The sequence below is a fragment of the Hylobates moloch genome, unplaced genomic scaffold (genome assembly GCF_009828535.3).
Source record: "Hylobates moloch isolate HMO894 unplaced genomic scaffold, HMol_V3 SCAFFOLD_24, whole genome shotgun sequence".
In the NCBI taxonomy this organism is placed as follows: domain Eukaryota; kingdom Metazoa; phylum Chordata; class Mammalia; order Primates; family Hylobatidae; genus Hylobates; species Hylobates moloch.
This window is the reverse complement of record NW_026652299.1, coordinates 21,329,688-21,346,545: the sequence shown is the minus strand read 5'-3', so window position 1 is coordinate 21,346,545 and position 16,858 is coordinate 21,329,688. Positions and strand designations below refer to the sequence as shown.

General features: G+C 34.5%; 1 protein-coding gene across 3 annotated transcripts in view; it reads right to left on the bottom strand.

Moving 5' to 3' along the window:
- The window catches only part of DPP10 (dipeptidyl peptidase like 10), a 712,528-nt gene that overhangs the window by 323,028 nt on the left and 372,642 nt on the right, over positions 1 to 16,858 (bottom strand). For all 3 annotated transcript variants that reach the window (XM_032146023.2, XM_058434272.1, XM_032146025.2), the window contains exon 5: positions 9,890 to 9,964. In XM_032146023.2, coding sequence (XP_032001914.1) covers positions 9,890 to 9,964 — 75 coding nt within the window. The remainder of the gene's footprint in view (positions 1 to 9,889; positions 9,965 to 16,858) is intronic.

Sequence of the window (16,858 nt, the reverse complement as noted above, 5' to 3'; positions counted from 1 at the left end):
TAAATCAATTAATCACACTTCTCTGGATATGGCTATTCAGCCAGCTTCAAAGCCATCTAACCTCACTAGACCTAACTAGTATTCAGAACTCTACAGTGATTTTCCGAGGCATTTTCCAAGTCTTTATGCAATTCACTTCCTTTGTTTCAGGATCTGTGTCAAGGGAGAGAGCCATCAGTCATTCTCATCTCTTGAATTTTACGGCCTCATGTGCTTCCTTCCCACCTGTAATCACAGCTGTGCCTGTGTGACAAACACTAGAGTGCTAATGATGGTTTATGTGTTTCAAGGCTACAGTGTTGCAGACTCTGCCTGGCTCTCTTGGATTACCCAGACTGGGAGAAGCCTTAAGCCCTCTCATGAGGACATGGAAGTAGCCCTGTGGACAAGTACACATGGAAAAAACTGAGGTTCTCGGTCAACAACCGGTAACAGCTTGCCAGCCATGTGAATGAGCCACTTTGAAAGTATAGCTCCCAGCTCAGTCAGGCTTTCAGATGACTGCAGCCCCCACATCTGGCATCAGTCACATAAGCCTTCAAGTGGGAAACGTACAGCCAAGCCCTTCTAGAAACCCTGATCTGCAGAATCTATGATCACAATAAATGACTGCTTTATGACATGAAGTTTGGCAGATGTGCATCATTATTAGGTGACCAGAATAAGATCTTTTTACTTAGTATCACAGTATTTTCCTAATATACTACTGCCCAAAGTATGTTTTTTTGTTCTAGACCGTACACAGATCCATGAGAAAAAAAAAAAAAAAACAGTGATGTGTCTCAAGTAAAGTCAGGGTGCAATAAATATGTTTTCTTCCATCTGATAAATTATAATACACTAACTTATTAAAATCTCTCTAAAGCCTTATAATAGAGAAAACTGCTTAACTCACATTCAACCTAATATTTGCCAAATATATAGGGACTCACTTTACTTTTTCTCCATACTAAGCCTATTTCTACTTTGTGGCCTCTCCATGTGCAAGGGGATTTTTTGCCAGTCAACACACCATAAGGAAATAGGTTATTTTATTGTCTTAGATACTTATCTCATGATAGTAAAAATAAATAACAGGCACATGCAGGAATCCACTGAACTAAAGAAGAGTCCATTATCTTAATACAATTATATATATAGGTACCTATTCTAAAAACCTGTTTCAAATTTACCTGTATGTTGTAAATGTATGCAAAGCTAAAGAAGTAGGTTGGAATCTGCATCTTGCAGTTTAAAATGAGAACATGATATTATTTCTAAAGAAATAAACTACCCGTGAGTAGATACGAATGATGACTCCATTATGTTTTACAGTTAAGGACTGTCTTCTGTAGCAACAATTTTAAAATAACTCCTATGAGGAGAAACTTACTTTTACTCCATCACTTGCTAATTCTACTCATCTATTATTCCTAGTGTAATTTTACCATAGTGAAGGCAATTAATTGATATTGAAGGTGTTTATTTTATTTTTTTTAAAAATAGCCTTGCTTTCTCAATGACTTGAGCTTAGATATTTGCACTTGGAGAGTGAATATGAATCACAGAGCTTTCAGTGTAAGAAGGAATCAGAATCTGCTAACATATCACAGATTCTCCTATTCATAAATAATTTTGTTGTTTATTTTTGTTCATTTACCTAAGAAAAACCATTCGTGTCCTATAAAATAGCATCATAAACCAAAAAGGAACCTTAAATTCTTTCTCTTTACTGGGGAAGCATACATTTACTTTGCTTTCTAATGGGCATTTTAGCAATATGCATCAAGAACATTAATTAATGTAGAAAATATATAATCCAATAATTTCAGTCTCATTAATTTAACTGAGAATAAACAAAGAGATATTTATTAGTGTTCATTACAGGACGGTTTTTTGTAATAATGACAGAGTGCTAATCTGTCAACTATCTATAAATATTAAAGAAATTGGGTTGAATAAATTATGATATAACCACATGAAAAGATTGTAGAGCCATTAAAATAATGTTTTTGAGAAATATTTAAGGAACAATGTTCATAGTGTAATATTCATGATAATAAACTGTGTTATACTATTTTTATAATTTTGTCTGTAAGTGGAAAAAATATACATACTAATGACAATAAATAAGACTTAGATGAGATAAACCAGTACATTAACGGTGGTTTTATCTAAAAAACAAAGGTGGATAGAGGCATTATTTTTCCTTCCTTTTTTGTGTATTTTCAGATTCTCTATAATAGAGTTATATTATTTCAAAATAAAAAGATGCTATTTAAAAGTATGTTGTTTAATTAGTGATAAATTGATAAATACATTAGTAAGTTTCACCAAAAATGATGTAAATACTGGCTTCCAAAAATATTTCCTGTGTTTACTTCTTTCCTTCCTTTCTGTCCAACTCCTAGGGACTTTTGAATCTTTGCCTTAACTCAAAAGAAATATTGCAGAAGTGATACTAACTTATTTTTAATGCCTTATTATCTCTGCGTAGTAAGGAGAAGGTTAAATAGGAAGGCAGTTCTGCAGCAGCAGCTACAAACAAGGAAAGGTGAGTATTCTATGGGCACTGGAAGGCAGGAGGATTTCAGGATGAACTCAGAGTCCCACATGTTTGAACACAGTAACCTTCCCAGACTGTGCTTTCTTTGAGTTTGTATTTTTTGAAATATTAGTGAACCTCAAATGTATGAATGTTAACAGCCTAGGTAATTCTATAACCAGATTATGTACTCCCACAGACTTCTTAAATATGTATCTGTAATTGTAAAGCACTGAAGTATTAAGGTCCAGAATTTAATTAGATAATTCACTAGAGAGGAGTTACTTCTTAAAGCAGTAGTGCATGTAGGATGCATTTTACAGGATTACTTCTTAGTTAAAATAGATACTTATCGGAAAAATAATTTGTACACAGAGCTATAAAATAGTAGAGACCCAAACTGAAATGAATGCATCTAACTGTAGAGAATAACAATGCTGGTTTTTTGCAGAGCATCGAATTTAGAGGACAGATACTACTAACATAGCAGATGTAGCCCAGGTACAATTGATTTGTTTCCTCTATTAGACACGATTTAAAGGATTCATTCAACTATTACTCTTGCATTCAGAAAAAGCTAATTCTTATGCAGATTTATGTCCCATTATGCATAGAGGACAGTTCTAATTCTGCTGAAACGACAGTAAATTTAATTAAAGTTTCTGATAACAAACATAAGATGTATTAAGAAAGAGGTTGACAGTGTAAAATAGTTAACTAGTCTACTTGACATGGTATATTTTAAATCCAAACAAGAAAACTATAAAACTATAAATTTGCTTAAAAAGGTTAAAAAAATTGATTTCTCCTTACTACATGTTTATCCTTAAAAAAATGTGGTAAAAGACTCTTGACTTTTTAAGGATGGCTTAAAAATACAATTGTGAAATAATTCCAGTGAACCAATAATTCAAAATATATACAGATAATATATAAAATTAAATAGATTTATTGGTTAAATTAAAACTATATACATGACTCAGAATGCTGAAAAAAAATAATTTAGTCTGATATGGTGAATATCAAAATACTAGATGACAAATATTAACCACAAATATTCTGATCATCAAGGTTTTAGCATATCATGATTTGCCATATTTTGGAGGGCTTTCATCTTCTTTAAAAGTATGTTTTTAATTTTATGGCATTAAAAGGCATTCCAGAATAATAATTTCATTGACTATTTTGAGAAACAGTTGTAAAGATGCAAATACAAAAATAAAATGTCTAACCACTACGTCTGGAGAACTATATTAAGTACTGAGTATTGAAAATCATATATTGTTTGATATTGTAATATGTTTATTAAATACATATTGTAATATGTTTCACTTGCCTTCCAATTAGGAATTAGTTGATATGATTTCAAATAAATAGGAAAATAATTCTATCAGAGTACACAGTTAATCTGTAAAGATAGGTAAGAACTTTCTGAAAATGACAAAGGAGTCGAAAAGCTAGGGACTTTGGAGCTAGAAAAAAATAATTCAGTCTCAGCTCTGCAACTGTGAACTGGGGCCCTTGAAGAAGTTAGTTAACATCTCTAAGTCTTTCTCCTCTGTAAAATATGATATAAACAGCCAAGAAGCGGGACTTTGGGAGGTTTACAATGATAAACACACTTCCATGGCAGATGCACTAAGTACCCAAAAAATGTTTGTGCCCTCTTAAATAATATTTTTTTTGAAATAGGTGTCAAAGAAGAAGCAGAGTAATGGATGGGAAAGAGAGAGTGATCAGACAAATAATCTATACAATAATGCATTGCTCATGTACATCTGTATTACAATCTAATCAACAGTAGAGGGGATAAATTGTGATATGTGCAATGGAATGGTATATCATAGTGCGAATGTACAATCTGTTATACAACACTTGAAAACTATGGATATATTTTACGAACTAATTATTGAGTAAAATAAGAGACACACAAAACAGTACATAGTGTATGAATTTATCTAAAGTGCAAAAACAGGCAGAAATAATCTTTACAAATGTAGACAGTGTTCTCCCTTGTGGCTCATAGTAACAGAATGGAGAACAGTAATGTTTTGCTGCTTTATCTGGGTGATGGCACCATAGAGGTGTTTGGTTTATAGAAATTCAAGCTATCTTCATAGTATATGCAAGCTCCTATAGGTGTATTATATTTCAATACAAAGTTTAATATGGATAATTTGAATTTAAACACATATTTTGTTCCAAATTCCAGGGGCATCCTACTATGCCACCTATAATGAAAACAGATCAAACATTAACCTTGAGGGGTAAACTGGTTACTAGAGCAATATCCAAGGTCAGAAAGGAACAGTTGGACATTAAATCCAGGAAGAAATATTTGTGAAAAACTAAAGAAAAAAAGGGTAGATCATGCTTCTTAAATGATATTTTCTATTCATCTTTGTCCTGCATATGGTGAGATTCTGGCTGCTTAGCTCTCTTCTTAGATAGAGCTCTTGCAGTTTAAGGAATCAGGTCCCTAAACACTGGTTCTCAGTCTTGAATGCATCAGAATCACTTAGGCTTGTCAAACCACAGATTGCTGGGCCCACTCCTAGAGTTTCTGTCTCAATGGGACAAGAGAATTTGGATTTTTAATAACTTCTCAGGCTATGCTGATGCTGCTATGCTGAGCATGTACATTGAGACCCACTGTTTCAGGAAAAACAAAAAAAAACTTTCAATCCTGAATCACATTAGGTAAGTTAGTCTCTGTATTTTCACCCATAAAGGAAGAATAACACCAACTACTGTTGCGTGTTAAGAATAAAAGATGTAAGGATTAAGTGTGCACAAGTAAAGACTTTGGCACAAAATACATGCAGTTTAAATAATCAGCTGTTTTTATTTGTGTTTCTAGTGTTTCCCTTTTCTGAAATCTGGAAAGTCTTCAATAGGTCGAAGAAACCAGTTCACTTAAATTCAATGGTCTTCAACCCTAGCTGCACATTATCTCCTGGGGAGTTTGTAAAACTCCAAAGCTGGGGCTATACCTCAGGCCAATTAAATTAGAGTTTCTGCAGGGGAGGGTCTCAGCATTAATAATTTTTAAAACTCTCCAGATGATTCTAATGGTATAGCCAAGAGTGAGAATGACTGTTTGCTTTATTTATTTATTTATCTATTTATTTATTTAATTTTTTTTTTTTTTAGACAGAGTCTTACCCTGTCGCTTAGACTGGAGTGCAGTAGTCAATCTCAGCTCACTGAAATCTCTGCCTCCTGGGTTCAAGCAATTCTCCTCCTCAGCCTCCCGAGTAGCTGGGACTATAGGCGTGTGCCACCACGCCCAACTAATTTTTCTGTATTTTTAGTAGAGATGGGATTTCACCATGTTGGCCAAGCTGGCCTGTTTTTCTATTCATTTTTACCTCTCTGCTCTTCAAAGCCCAGCATACGATTCTTGTCTAACATGATTACCCTGAGTAAAAGTTTTCTTTATTCTTTGATATTACCACGTGTATGATACATAACATGATGTTGTATGCTGTGGATATGAATGTTTGTGTCATATCACCTCCTCCTGGTTATAAATTTCTTGAAGGAGATAATTCAATTTATGTGAGCATACCCACAAATACAGCCTATAATATACAGCCCAGCAATTGCACCTGGGACATAATTAATAAATAAAATGAATAAATAAATGATATAAAATGGTGAAATAAAGTTTCTCAAATTTATTTAAATGCTAGCATTCTTTCACTTCCAGTTATTTTGTCATAAAGTATCTTTATTTCTCCTTGATAGGAAAAAAAGACCATAAGAATATGAAGACTGGTCCACAACCATGTTTATATTGTTAATTATATTTTTATAAGTTTGTGCCCTATTTTGTCCAAATACTCAAAGTTAACCTAGTTTTATGCTCCTTATTCCACATTTTAAAAACGTAAATCTAAATTACAAAATGTTACTATTTAAAAATAAGATGAAAAAGCAATTTCAGTTTCTGTGTTTAGAGAATGGTTAGTGTGATGCTATCAGGGATGATCTGGCATAACCTAATACAGTTTCACTTTTCATAGACAGTTAACCAGCTTCCCCCAAAACAAATAGTAAAAATTGTTCTTCTAGATAGAAATTGACTGACTTGGACAAGAATACAAAAGTTCTCAAACTAATTTCACTAGTTTATTTAATAATTGATCATTTTTTACTACTTTTAACTATTTTCATTCACTAATCTTTAAAAACTATATCAGATTTGCATAAAACTATAAATGTGGAAATGCATACTTAAATCTTTTTACCTCTTTCTAGTAACTTGTTTGGGGCAAAAGATTTCAATGATCTTGCATAATCCATACACTTAATAAAATAAATTGAAACTGAATTAAAAAAAAAAAAAAAAAAACTTTTACCACCAGGCACGGTGGCTCACACTTGCAAGGCCGAAGCAGGTGGATCCCCTGAGGTCAGGAGTTCAAGACCAGCCTGACCAACGTGGTGAAACTTCATCTCTACTAAAAATACAAAATTAGCTGGACGTGGTGGTGCACGCCTGTAATCCCAGTTACTCAGGAGGCTGAGGCAGGAGAATCGCTTGAACCCAGGAGGTGGAGGTTGCAGTGAGCAGAGATCGTGCATTGTACTACAGCCTGGGTAACAAGAGTGAAACTCTGTGCCCTGCTCCCACCAAAAAAACAAACAAACAAACAAACAAACAAACTTTTGCCTTATTTTAGGACTTTTTAAAAAATTACAGCTTTTTCAAGTTAAGATCTTTTATTTTGACATAATTATTTTCACATGCCATTATAATAAATAATACTGAGAGATCACAGGTACTCCTCACCCAGTTTTCCCCACTGATACTATCTTATAAAACTATAAGAAATCCTGGTCAAGTAAACAACCAGGTCAAGAAAACAACCAGGACATTGACATTTATATAATCAAGATACAGAGCATTTCTATCTCCACAAAGACCCCTCTTGTTGTTCCATAAAATAGAAAGAGGTGCTCCCATTTCCCTCCTTTTATCCTGGAAACTACTAATCTCTTCTTCCTTTCTTTAATTTTGTCATTTTGAGAAGTTATATAGATGAAATCATACAAACAATCATATTTGGGACCGTTTTTTTTTCACTTGGCATAATTCCAAAGATCTATGCATGTTGCTGTCTATATCGAAAGCTTGTTCCTTTGTATTGCTGAATATTTATTCCATGGGATGAATGGACCACAGTTCATCTAGCCATTCACCCTTTGAAGAACATCTGGGCTGTCTCAGTTTTTGGCTATTATAAACAAGGCTGCTGCAAATATTTGCATACAGGTTTTTGTGGGAACATTATTTTTTATTTATCTGGGATAAATGCCTTGAAGCAATTGTCTAGTGAAATTTAATTGCTGGGTTGGATGGTAGTATATACTTAGTTTTTAAAGAAACTATCAAAATATCTTCCAAAGTAGCTGTACCATTATACATTCCAACAGCAATGTATGAATGATCCAGTTTCTCTGCATGCTTGCCATCATTGGGTGTTGTCACTTAAAAAAAAAATTAACCATTCTGATAGATTTGTAGTGATGCTCTACTGTAGTTTCAATTTGCATTTACCTATTGGCTAGTAATGTTAAAATATTTTCATGTACTTATTTGCCATCTGTAAATCTTCAGTGAAATGTCTCTTCATGTCTGGGACCACTTTCTGATTGTATAGTTGTGTTTTTGTTATAGTTGTTGTTTTTAATTCTTTATATATGAATGTTGGTCCTTTGTCAAACATGGGAATTTCAAATATTTCTTCTAGACTGTAACTTGTATTTTTAGCCTGAAAACAGGATCTATCATGGAACAATAGTTTATCCTCCTATGGACTGTGCTTTTGGTATACAGTTTAAGAAATTTTTCCCTAGCTTTAAATCCCAAAGATTTTTTTCTAAAAGTTTTATAGATTTACACTTTACATTTAAAAGCATGATCCATTCTGAGTTTGTATAAGGTGTGTGGCTTAAGCCAATATGATGCTTTTGTTTTTTGTGGGCTTTTTGTTTTTATTTTTTGCCTATGGGTATCTGATTGTTCTGGCACTAGTTGTTGAAAAGACCGTCGTCCATTAAATTGCTTGTGCACCTTTGCCAAGAATCTATTAGGCATAGTTGTGAGGGTCTATTTCTGGGTTCTCTCTTCTCTTTCATTGATCTATGTGTTTGTCCTACTGCCAGTTCCAGTCTTCATTACAATAGCTCCTGAAACCTGATTTTCTAAAAGTTCATCATCAGTTTAATATAGCAGACTTTTCAAGCTTAGATTCTTTAGATAATGTTATGTTAGAAACTTCTTAGTATATTATAATATTTTAGTTTATAAATGTCAAGTATTTTTCTCACTATAACACATGATTTACAAAATCCCAATGAATAAAGATAACTCAAAGCAAAAGAGAAGACAACAGGCCAACATCTATACTAGGAAAAGAGGCCTTTGACTAAAATCCCTCTGTCTTTTACAGCATAAATTACTTAAGTCAAAAAATATAACCTTAAAAATATAGCACATGTATATTCCAAAAGACTAAAGCCATCAAATAGCAGTTCTTTCAAACCGTGAAATTCCATGTGTTCAAAAGGCTTTCAAAGCATTGTATGAGGCTTCCTGCCTTAAGTCCATAAATTTTTATTGTTCGTCTTAAAGCTCGTAAACTTCCTTGAATGATTTCCAGTCATTTATTCTTTACAGATACTAATCTGCTGAATTGGTTTTCCAACATTTACTTTGCTTTTTAATCGTGCAAATGATATCTAAGTACAAAACACTCAACAACCATACATATTGCTCTAATTGTGCTTTAAGGCTCACATGGAATAAGGGAACACTAATTGCAATTAGAACATTTTATTTGTTCAGAATTAATTGCTTGGCTTGCCCCATTTGCAAAATTTTCTACAACCTCAAGCTGACATTCGAATTCCACTAAAGAATCCCTTGACCATAATCTGAGTCAATGTTTTCAGCAGGTGCCTTCCCAATATACACATCTGAAGCTCTAGGCACTAGAAAAGTGTCTAATCTGTACACACATGAAACACTCAAGTATACTGTAAGGCTTATCTTGAAACTTTCACAAGCCCGCATTTGTTGGATTTGCTAAACTCTGCCACATTCTCCTCTGCCAAGAGATGGACTTGGATCAGCACAGGCACATGGCAAATTGCCCCAATTATTTGCTGTACAGATATGCAAGATGTTTGGACATTATCTTCAAACATGTTTTGTGCAAAGTAGTCATTACCGTCCCCCAGTAGTTACTAGATATGCCAGATTTTGCTTAGGTGAGTTACAGCTGAATAAAATTATGAATTGTCACCCCAATGCATCACAAAGAAAAGTATTCTCAAAGAAGATCACTCCTTTACCTGTTTGACATCATATGCCAGAAGAACATATTTTAAATCTGGTGAAACTGAATGTCTTGATGCTTTGAAGGTTACCTAGAAAAAGAAAAAACAAAACAGTTATATTTAAAAGCTTTTTAACATGAATTTGGATGTATAAATATAAAAAAACCCCTCAATTCTCATAGCACTATAAAATAGCATTCTCATTTCTTTTATATTGTATATATTTGCATGTATGTAAGTATGATTATTCAGATGAACATAAACAACTTAAAGAGGACATATCAGACATTTCAGTAAGAAAAAGTTTGCTAATATATCTTTCTATATGTTATCTCTTGAAGAATATGTTAATATTTTTATTATTTAAAAAATTCAAAGGCCTATTGAAATTCCTGAGTAACCCAAATGCTTTTATAATTTGCATGCTAGATTAATCAAAAGGAAAAGAAGTATTGACATTCTGTTTGTCATAATTTTCTGTCTCTGTGTTTTTGTATTCTTACTGGTTGAATGTTTATATTTAAAGAAGATACTAACATTAAAGACAGACTCTCTTTAAAGGAAATCCCCAGGGTGAAACAGATTAAAACACAAATACATAACATTGCATTTGATGTCAAACAAAAACTACTACACTGTACTTGACTAATTTTGAGCCTATAATCTAATAATTGAACAAATTTGACAACAGAAGGAATTTAAACTACACAATGAAACAAATACATTCAAGGTAGAAAAAAGATTTTACTTGAAATAGAGACACTTGTCTAACTCATATCTAAAGAGAGGGCAAGCACATTGAGTTGATGTATGAAAAAACTCCAAAATATAAACAAAAAAACACAAAACAAATTGTATAAAATTTTAAGCATAATAGATACTTTGCATGGTATTTGCAGAGAAATATGTGCATAAACAATTGTGCATACCTTATAGTTTCCATAAGACTGCTCTCTATAAAGTCTAGAAAAGCGTAAAGTCAGAGTTTCTTTGTTTTGTTTTTGTTTGTTTGTTTTACATAGGGACCCCAAAACACAATGGATAGGATAAGAAATTCAGACTAATCAATATTCGGCAAGTTTGGGTGGTATGATAATATATATATTTGGTCTTTTCTCTGGTTCTTGGCACAGAGCTCCAAAAACCTTTGAAATTTCCTGAGTGATAGAAATGTCTTTTGTTATTCATAGCAAAATTCTTTGCACTTTATTCGATTTCATGCTAATGCAACTGCAACATCCGAGGACTGTTTGTGAGGGGAGGGGTTAGCTTATAGTTTCAGGATTAAGCTGGTCATCAGATCACAACAATCATGTGATTACAAGTTTAGAAATTTCAGCCCCACTCTAAGATCTGGCAGGAGAGAAGAGCAGAGGTAAGAGTTCAGCAGCTGGCCAGTGATTCAATCAATCATGCCTAAGTGATGAAACCTTGCTTAGAAACTCTGAATGATAAGGGTTGAGGGAACCATCTTGTTGGTAAACATATGGATGCATTGGGAGGGTGATGTACCCCAGTCCAAAGAGAAAGAGCCTCCTCTGCTGGGGACCCCTTCAGACATCACCCCGTATATCTCTTCATCTAGCTGTTCATTTGTACCCCTTGCAATAAACTGCTACTCCTAAGAATAGCTCTTGACTGACTGAGCTCTTTGAGTCATTCTAAGAAATTCTCCAGCCTGAAAAGGGGTAACGAGAACCCTCACATTTGTAGCCAGGTTGGACATAATTCAGTACCACTGAGACCAGAGACTGGCAGCTGGCATCTGAGGTGAGGACAGACCAGGGGAATTGAGCTCCTTAACTGTGGGGTGTATGCTAATTCCTGGTAATTAGTCTCCGTATTGAATTGAATTGAATTGTAGAGCACTCAATTGGTATCAGAGAATCATTTTTAGAATGACATAGCTTATTAATTCCTGAGACAGATATGCAAGAGAACGGAATGGTCAGGAAGAATGATATAGCTTGTTAATTTCTGAGCCAGATATGCAAGAGAATGAAATGGTCAGGGAGACATCAACATACGGCAATGCTATGGTATGGGGGTTTACACCTATCTTGTACAATCTACATATAAGGTATTTTAGAAGAAGATGACAGCATTCAGTGGCAACAATTCATGTCAAGAATTTTGATTTTTAAAGATCCATTTAAATAACCATGAAAATAACAACATTAGCAGCTACCATTGATTAGTCATCTATCATGTGGTCTGCAAGTTGCTAGGAACTTTGCAGTTATCAATGATTTTAAATAGCCTTCAGGGCAATACTATGATACAACCTCATTCTCTCTCTCATTACTTTATTGTATATTAAAATTTGATAGAAATTAAGCTATGGGGAATTTGGGGTGACATTGGATACACAAAGTATCCAACATTATAGTATCAGGATGTGTATTTTTTTAAGGAAATGTTTAAGGGGACAGTATCAAATGGTATGCTGTTATGTAAAGACTGGTAGGGCAATGTCATCATTCTCGTCCTACAGGGATTAGAAAATTCCAATACTGCAGTTGTTACACCTTTCTCAAGGTCAGAGAGAAGCATACATAACAAGACAATCCAGGAGAGCCAGTTTTCATAAGCCTTGCATTATCTCACTAGCAGGAGGGTTTCTTTTTTTTTTGAGAGCTTCTCTGACTAAAGTCTGAATTAATTTAAAGGAAATCTCACCTCCCTCATCCTCATCCACCCTCATGTGATGTTCCTCACACAGATTAACTTCACGCTTTCACAGGTGCGTCTGTGCCTCCGGTAACAACATTTTAGTATCTTTTACAGTTCCTACAATTATCCAGTCTGGCACTTTATTAATTGTCACTCTACTGCCTCAAGCTTATGCAGCACACAAACTGGGAAATTTTCCAAATATCTTTTCAAGGGCCCAAGCTGCTGAACCTTCTCTGAAATTAAAGAGTCATGGGCAGGTCACTGATGCTGCAGAGAAACTTACTGATGATATACGAATAAGAAACATATCTTGGCAGCTTAGTCAACAGGCCAGAAGATGTTGGAAATCTTAGGTCAGTCCCTCTTAGTTTACGCCCTTAATGTTATCATTTATTGCATTTGGGGGATTAATTCTATCAGCCACAGGAGACCTCTTGGTCAACACTGATTCTAATTATAGACATTAAATAGTTCTGGTTTAATTTCAACTTAATATGACTTCAAATTGTGGTTTGGGGAAGTTGATTATTGCCAATAATGCTATTACAGTACTTTCATATTTAACAACTTAATTACCATTGAAATGAAAGGATGCAAAAGTAATTTCCACATGTATTCATTTCCATTACTCAGCAATGATGCCTGCCTGTGCAGTTTTTGACATCCAACATAGTACAAAGGGCATAAAAATGCATGAATCCTGCCATCTATGTACATCCTGTTGAAGGCAAGCAAGGTATGATAAACAGAGTAAAGTGAATATGCAGGTGATTAACTAGATGAATTAAGCAAGAAAGACAAGGTATTTGATCAAGTAGAGAAACAAATGTATGCTTTCAGGCAGCTTGGGAACATTTTGTGGTACCTCTTTTGTATGTATCACTCCATACAAGCGAATCTTATGTATTGAATATTCACTGTACAACAAGTCCCCTGGGAGACACTGAAGGTGCTACAAAGTTGGGAAACCAAACCCACTAGGATGTTTTCCTTTCCATATTGTTCAGGATAAGACGAGTGTCATGAACTTCCTTAGTCAATGGTAGAGCAAGGGTCCAAAACATGGATGCTTTAAACCACTGGGTAAGGCGGGTAAGACTGAAGCTATCTGTGTAAGAATCACAGAGAGATGGAATAGTCAGACTGCCTATTTAAAAGAGCCCAGTAGCTCCTCAGCTCCAGATACAATATCCTATAGAAAAATACACAGTGTTGCTAGTTTTCCATTTTTTTCAAAAAAAGTTAGAAAGCAAAATTTAACTTATAATCTCGTAATTTTAAAATTATGATTCAATCCTGAATATACTTGGGGGCCAGATTCTGTCTGGAGCCTACAAGCTTGCCAATTTTTGGTAAAGTAATAATTGCCATAAGGATGCGTGACGAGAAAGAAGACAATGCTGTGAGGTTGAAGAAGCAGAATGGTATCCTTTTCATCTATTTGGTGGTAATGTAAGGTGAAAACTTTATCTTCTAGTGTTTTTGAGTTAAATACAATTACAGCTTACAATATGAGAATAACCTTAAAAAATGCATAAGTAGCTTAAAAACAATTCTTGGGAAGATGAGGGATGACTCCATAGATTACTGCTATTATGTATGAAGTATGCATTATTGCCAACATGAACATGCCAGTGCTTATTACTGTTTTCATAAGTGGTAAAACTGAAAGGCAAGAAAGAAGCGAAATCAGGTTTGAATTTAGAACTATTACCTTGGCAACTGGGTGTTAGATTTGATGACATCTTGAGTTCATGAGAGATGGTAAAAGGCTCATGACAATCCAAGAAAGCAATGTTACAAAGTTAAGGAAGAAGCAGAGGCAAAGAGTGAAAGAGACATGTACAGGGGAGGTTGTGAATAAAATACAAAAAAAATATATAAGGATTAGATTTGAAGATGGAGAAAGAAGAAAGTATACAGAATACCTCCAGGTTTTCAAGTTTTTATCATTGGGTGAATGCTGCTTTTGTAACATTCTCACTGGGGAAAATAAAGAAAAACAGCCATATTTTGAGGAAAGTTTTAGACATTCAAATTTTACATACATTATTGTTATCGCTCCTGAAGGATAGCCAATAGGAAATGTGCAGGATTTGTGGATAAAAATCCTGGAGTTTAAGAGAGATGCCAGAAAGCCTCATCTTTAATCATTTATACAGAGTAATAGGTGAAAGTTTATGTTCAATGTAAATCCATCCCCTCTAAAGAAAAGCAACAAGTTCCCCAAATGACATGCTTTACTGGGGTGGGCCAGTAATCATGCAGTTATGAGCATGGTGTACCATTGCTTGTATTCTTTAAATGTGCATGTTTTCTTTTTCTTGTACCTTTGTTCAACTTTCTTTACTTGCTATACCACCTTCACCTTTCCCTTTTCCTTACTCAAATTGTGTTCCTCTGAAGCATCATTCTAATTCTTTTCCTTTAAGCCTTCCCTGTCCTTCTTAGCTCAAGTGATTCATCTGACCTCACATGTATATAATTACATGTGCAGTTCATCTAACAATTGATCACTGTTTCGTGATTGCACTTCTAGGTTGTTTGGAACTGCAATTTACATATTTTATTGCCACAGTAATGTCCCTATTAAGAGGCTCCATTACAATGATTCACTTTTGTCAGAAACATTATAACTAGAGGTAGAAAATGGTATTCCAAGATGTCAGATATTAAAGATCATAGCAAGAAATCATTAAACACAAACTTAAATGTCAGAAGTGCCAGAAAATATAAAATATTCATTTGTATGACTTGAGACTGAGAAAAGACTGGGCGAAGGGAGAATGAGAGATGCAGTTACAATTAACACAAGTTGGTATAAAGGACTTGGTTGCCTTAACATTGAGAAACGGCAGAACATTAGGAACTGTGTAGTAGGGACGTGTATTGTTCTAGACCTTGGAATAAGCTGGTAATAAAAATATCTAAAGACATCTCTATTTACAAAATAAAAAAAAAATCATGCTCCAGGAGCTTTGGCTGAATAATTCTGAAAGTGTAGATGGGTACATTTTTAACAAGTAGTGAATGATGGAGACAAAAATGTAAGTCTTCTTGGATCCTATGATATTTTCCCTGCTCCCTCAACCTCCAGCCCATCAAACTCCCTAAACATTCACACACATATCCTTTATGTTTTGTTTTGTTTTTTGACAGAGTCTTGCATTGTCACCCGGGCTGGAGTGCAAGGGCGCTATTTTGGCTCACTGCAACCTCTGCCTCCCGGGTTCACACAGTTCTCCTGCCTCGGCCTCCCGAGTAGCTGGGACTACAGGTGCCCGCCACCATGCCCGGCTAATTTTTTGTATTTTTAGTAATGATAGGGTTTCACTATGTTGGCCAGACTGGTCTCAAACTCCTGACCTCATGATCCACCTGCCTTGGCCTCCCAAAGTGCTGGGATTACAGGCCTGAGCCACCATGCCCGGCCATCCTTTATGTCAAATTTATTTAGGGTATAACTTCCCTCACTACTCAATCTCATTATTAGTTTATTGATACCTGACAAAAATATTTAGAAATGCCATCTATCATTTTGGAAAAATGTTAATTTTGAAACACGTAATTAAGTATATATTATGGAAATGCTTCTTTTATAGTACAGTCTATAAATGACCAAATTCCTTGGTTTGAGCATGAGGAAGGATTTTAGAAAGCCAGTGGACCTTAAGTGGAGGAGAAGAGGGAAAAAGATTACGATCTAGTTGAAAAGAAGAAAAGCGAAATCAAGAGGAGCTGGGAAAGGAGGCAGCAGTCCCTAGAATGATGCAAAAGACAGGCTCTCTTTCACTGTCTGGCTTTAAGAACAGAGAAGAAGCAAATAGCTTTTAATAATTTAGCTGTAAACAAAGGCTTGATTGTTCTCTGTAGCTATAACAGTATATATGCAGGAAATTTTAAAATCAATTTTTTTACTGTGTATTTTTTCATGTTCTCTTTTCTTAGCTGACCAATTAATTATGATCATGCTTAAATTATATCTCTTTCCTGACATCTGCAATATCTATATTTTGTAAACATAATAGATGCTCTCTCTCTATATATATTTTCTTGTTACCATGCATTTTGTTGATATTGGAGTATTTAATAAAACAACCCAATGCAGAAAATGCCATGATACAACTATGTAATTTTTATGAGTATTGAATCAATACCTACTAATCCATATAGACTGATGCACATATATTTTTATTGCTCAATAAATGTAAACAGCCAAAATAATATTCTATTCATTTACATCATAGGCCATACACTAAAACATTTAAAAAGCAATTTTTATTTTTCACAGAAAGTGGAAATTAATGA